General features: G+C 36.8%; 1 protein-coding gene across 1 annotated transcript; it reads left to right on the plus strand.

Moving 5' to 3' along the window:
- Positions 1–253: 253 nt before the first annotated feature.
- LOC119570028 lies at positions 254–5,787 on the plus strand (the record flags this gene model as incomplete). Its single annotated transcript, XM_037917949.1, has 6 exons — positions 254–402; positions 639–723; positions 2,125–2,296; positions 2,880–3,032; positions 3,719–3,947; positions 4,401–5,787. Coding segments are annotated over 6 exons (1,140 nt in total), but the record flags the coding sequence as incomplete, so codon positions are not given.
- Positions 5,788–5,879: the final 92 nt, after the last annotated feature.

Consider the following 5,879-nt stretch of genomic DNA (forward strand, 5'->3'; position numbering starts at 1 on the left):
TCACTCACTCATCACTCATCACTTTTCCCACCATCACACACACCACACACACAACACCCCAACTCCACTCACACTAACTCATCACTCACTCACTCACTCATTCACCACACAACACACACCAACCAACACCACACACACCACAACACACCACACACCACACACACACACAAACACCACACAAACACCACACACACACAGTTTTAATTGTCTTTTTAGTTATTTAATTGTTTAATTCCCTCTTTTTAATTGTCAGAGGTGCAAGTGCACTGCTGCTGATTTGCTGGAGCCAATTGAGGGTGTGATGGCCGATGACAGATGTTTGCCAGCAGATGATAAACCAAAGGCAGGCAGGGAGAGATATGCCTTGGTGCACCAGATCCTCTACACTGTGTGGCAGAGATGGTAGGTATAGCTGCATTCAGTGATGTTAGGGAGACATTGTCACTCTGGAAGTTTTGTTCATGGTGCTAGTATGGGAAACAACAACCCTGCCAGTGTAATAGTTGACAGGATTTTCCCTCATTATACTGATCAACAGCTACTGTGCATAGTCAGCCAACTTGATTGAAAAATTAGAAATATCATGCTCAACAGACAGATTTTTAGGACACAATCGGGTTTATATCAGGGGTTTGTAGTGCCATAGATTATAAGAATTCTTATTTTATATTTCTATGTTCTTTTGCAAGAAAGTGGCGGGAACAAAACAAGATGAAGGGCCAAGTTGGTGGAGTAAATAGGGGTCAGTTGGGAGGGTATAGCTGGTAGAAACTTACTAAACAATGCCAGAATTATTTCCTCATACTCCTTGTCATCCATTAACAGCAAAAAATAAAAGATAAAAAAAAATGTAAGTAGCCGCCCCTTTCTTAGAGGCTTCACTCCTTTGTGGGCCCCTCATAATGGATGTAATATCAGCAACAGTTTGGGGACAGATTGAGCTTTAGACATTAACCTATTTTATACGGTGAAGCCAGTTTTGGCGTCAGTGTATACTGTGATACAAATTGGCATCATAATTCCATTTTATTTAGTTGCTACTGAGTGATCCCCGTATTCTGCTCTGGCTCTATTTCTAGACTCTGTATATCTGTATATTACCCCAGAATTTCTATAGCTCCACCCCCCATCCCTCTTCCCACCCAAAGACATAAATCAGCTAGACTATGCCCTGCACTCTACCCAAAATGAGAATCTGTCATTGGTAGAGTCTACATCCACATTTTCCCCCTCTGTGGTCCTACCCTTGTCCTCCATATTCCCCTTTTCCTATACTTTACCCCTTAAACCCCCCCACCATGAATGAGAGAGAGAGAGAGTTTACTTAGCTTAACATGAAATGAACTTGAGGCGTCTTCATATCTTTCCTTTCAACTTTTTGTGTGTGTGTGTGTGTGTGTGTGTGTGTGTCTTTTGTGTCTGTGTCTGTGTCTGTGTCTGTGTGTTTGTGGGGTTGTGTGAGTGAGTGAGTGAGTGAGTTTAGGAGAAAGAAAGGTAATTAGATAAGACACTCCCCAGGACGACCATGCAAAGTTACCACTCACGGGTGAATGCCTCGTATACAAGTAATGCAGCCCTTTAAAACCATCTGGAGTAAAATTAGTTAAAAGATGGTTTTTGCAAATTTTAACAAGATTTAAGGAAAATAAGCTATTGACAGAAGTATGGTTGCAAGGGTTTAAAGGATTAATTATGTCTAGTGCCAGCAGTTTATAAGTTGGGGTTTCTCAAAAATTAAGTTAAATATACAGAGCTACAATCTCCTATCATTTATTTTAAATGAGAATATTCTAAAAAGAAACATTAACTTTTATTTTATGTTTTGTAATACCGTTTTTACTAAGCAGTTTTCTTTTAGTTTTGATTTATATGAAGATTACTCCATACACTCTACAGTCGTCCTAAAGTTCATACCATCATTCTAACTCTGGGATTATAAAGTATTATTCTTATTTAATTTTGATTCATAATATTTAATATTATCATTATTTTTCTTATTATATTAGTGGTTATTGTTGTTGTGCTTGGGCATTGGTTTTTTTATTATCGTTATTATTATTATTTTTTTCTTTCATTAATGTCTGTCTGTCCTCATTCAGTCTCTGATCTCAACAACCATTTCAGAGTGGTTGTGGCAGCCGTCTGGAACGCTGGTTGGTGAGGCATGATCGCAGTGGAAGCATTGAGCAGTTACAGGGAGAGATGTGCTCCAACTTATATTCTGAGGCTCTCACATTGACATCTGTGGCTTTCAGTGATAATGTTCTGAACAACCGCGATTTGTTGATGGAAATGGGTAAGTGAGTTGTCTGTAGTTATTGTTGTCGCTTTTGGTCAACTTGTGTGTGTATGATTGAAGGCATTGTGATTATCATTGCTGATGTTGTAATATATGTCAGACAAGACCGAATAATCATATATGTCCTTGCTCATTAACTTAACAGTAATATTCATCACAATATATCTGTATATACAGCATGTGTGTGTGTGTGTGTGTGCGTGTGTGTGTGTGTGTGTGTGTGCGTGCGTGCGTGCGTGCGTGCGTGTGCGTGTGCGTGTGCGTGTGCGTGTGCGTGTGCGTGTGCGTGTGTGTGTGTGTGTGTGTGCTTATACATATGTTTATATATACATGTGTGTGTATATATTATATTATATGTCCCTATATATATATATATATATATAATTATATATATATATATATATATATATATATATATATATATATATATATATATATATATAATATATATATATATATATATACATATACATATATATATATGTACATATATATTTTAGCATATACACATTCACTTATATTAGTACTGTTTTTACTTGTTTACCATTCCATTAATATTATTTATGTCCTTATTTTTCAGAGTTTGTATGTGGCATGTTAGGTTATGTGGAGTTCCTATGGCGAGATTGGCTTGCAGACATACTAGATTGGCAGAGTAAAAGTGGATGTTTTAGTTCCACCAAACCTCACGTTGCTATTGGCCGTAAATTGCTGCGAGAAGAAAAATTACCGGGTAATGTGAAGTAGAGGAGAAATGGTCATTGTTGAGATTTGTCTAAAATATAGTGTTAATAACCTGTTAATTAAAATCATGAATGCATAGTATCTTGCTTCTTGCTTGGATCTGATATTATCATTTGAGAGTTGGGTCTTTCTCTGTACCGTCCTTTCTGTGAATTGCAAAATTTTGTCATTCAGTTTTGTACTGTGTTGATATGTTATGATATTTTTTGTCTTTATTTTTTTTGTCTACTTATGAAAGTAGATTTCCTCTCCATAACTTTCATATTTTCTTTTACTTCCACTTTTACTTTACTTCCTCTTCCTTCACTTCCTCCTCTTCTACATTCTCCTCCTCCTCCTCCTCCTCCTCCTCCTCTTCTTCTTCTGTTCCTCTTCCTATTCCTCGTCCTCCTCCTATTCTTCATCCTATCCGTCTCCTCCTCCCTCTCCTGTTCCTCTTCTCCATCCTCCTCCTCTTCCTCATCTTCATCCTTATCCTTCTCTCCCTCCTCTTTCTCTTCTTCCCCCTTTTCTCTCTCCTCCTCCTCTCCCTTTCCTTTCTGCTTTCCCACTTCCTCCTCCATTTCTCCCTAGTAGTAAACTAACTGTAGAATCAGGTAAGCTTAAGTAATTTGCTCCAACAAAAAAGGAAAGAGAAAATATAGTTAACAAAACATTTTCTCTTCTCTCTTACAGATGGCTGCCTTCAGCACCTAACCACTGTGGCAGTCTCAGCTTTAGCTGTTCACTTGCACTACCTTTTGTATCCAGGGATTAAGAGCAGGGGTGCCAGCAGCCTGAAGCATGTGTCTCCTCCTTCTGCTATGTTAGAGCCTCCACATGAATCCATCCCAATGCATATTGCTGGGGGCTTCATGCTCAACCAGCCCCTTTACAGGGAGGAGGTCCAAGATGGACTCAGCAGGTGAGACTAGACTGGACAGTAGAAGGTAGAGATGCTTGTATTTAATTTAAAAGTGGTGTTCTAAATTTTTCTCCACTTTAACCACTTATGATAGATGATGTCCTACCATGTCAGGGCAAATAGTTGCTCACACCAGAGTGATGTCTTATCATGTCATGCATGGTTGAGCTTTTTAACCTGTTGTTCACTTGATTGGCTCTTACTTTGATCATGGAAGGCCACAAAAGTAGATATAAAGCCTCTTTTTAGCCTCTTTTTAGGCTCAGTATGGCATTGGAAAATTCTGTCTTGAGTGGGTTAAAGAATTTTTCTCTAGTATTAGGAAATTTTTTTGTAACACATTTCTGTATGATGTCTAATATTGATTATCAGATATTCATAATTCAGAACTTTCATTCATTGTGTCAGTATATTGGTTAGCATCAAATAAACAAATCTTTGTATTCTTTTAAGAGTGGCTGAGGAGGAGAAATCTCTAGAGGATAAAGCAGACATTGTCATGAAGCACTTGGAGGAGAAGAGAAACAGCACCAAACATAGTCATGTACGAGACTTTATGTCCCCTCTTTCACACTATGACAGCACCTCTAAGAGTAACAGTGGCCCTGTACCACTGCCAGAACACCCTCTCCACCAGCCCCAATACTTGGCTTCAACACACACTTCTGGGACCACCGTAGAGACCTCTATGGCAGCTTTCTACTTTGTGATAGCCAGCATAGTGCTTGTTATGCTGGTGATGGTGAGGTATGTTCACAGTGGAAGAAGGACTCATACCATTTTCAGGACCAGGTTCCGTTTTTGAGAAGCTGGAATTATCAAAATTATGTTCTTTAAGTTTTATTTTTCATTTATCAAGAAATTTCCTTAATTTTTTTTTTTTTTTTTTTTTTTTATTATTATTATTTTTATATATATATATCTATATTTTTGTCCGTTGAGAAGTTATAAACATAGACTGCTTGTTACATGTGTTGTAAATGACATGCTGTAAGGAAACTAGATACTATTGGTGTACATGAAATATATATTGTCAGTTATAATGTAAAACATGCACAAATTAAGAGCAGTGTTTAGTGACTTGTATATATTCACATAGTAAACAAACTGTATAAAAATGTATAAATGCATCTATACGGGATATTGTTGAAGTACTGCTTCATTGATTTCTGAAAAAATTTCTGAAACTTAACACTGTTAGCTCTGCCAGTGGAGTTTTCACTTAAAACTGAATCTCATATGTTACGTATTCTTCCAGTTCTTGTAGACAGAGATAAATACTCCATAAAACTAAGTATCAAATCACTGAATAACTGTTATTAGCAAATTTTTGAAAAATGTTCAAAGAATTTAATATAGCAAATTAATGAATTCTTTCAGTTACCCAATTTTACAGATTTCAATGTTTTTTTGTTTTTTTTGGGTGCTAACTTTTGCTTTTGCTCTGTAGATTATAATCATGCTGTTAGTAGCTTCAGGACCTAATTATATTACTTTAAAGAAATAGTCCCAATTTATAGGCTGGAATAATTTGTTGTGATAACAGAATAGCACTTGTCCATCTGTTCAGGACTGTAAGATATTGTGAGAGGGAATGTTTTGATACAGTGCAATTAGGGAGATTATCAATACACCTTTTATTATATATTGAGGTGAGGCTTCATCACCAAGCATAACAGTGAAACCTGATTGGTAAAACTAGAAAAAACACATCAACATATTAAAGGCTTATTTTAGCAAATATGAAGTGTAAAGTGATGGTTGATATTAGAATGTCTGAAAAAAATCCCAGTCTTCACTTTTGACCATCTCACCAGCATCATACATGTCATATCACTTAACTCAGTGCAACACAGTGTATAGCATATTTATCAAGAGTATATTTATCATGCATATATGGCTGGTATTTGGTGGAAAATTAGGCTAAAATGC

Source organism: Penaeus monodon, unplaced genomic scaffold, assembly GCF_015228065.2.
Source record: "Penaeus monodon isolate SGIC_2016 unplaced genomic scaffold, NSTDA_Pmon_1 PmonScaffold_20938, whole genome shotgun sequence".
NCBI classification, from domain to species: domain Eukaryota; kingdom Metazoa; phylum Arthropoda; class Malacostraca; order Decapoda; family Penaeidae; genus Penaeus; species Penaeus monodon.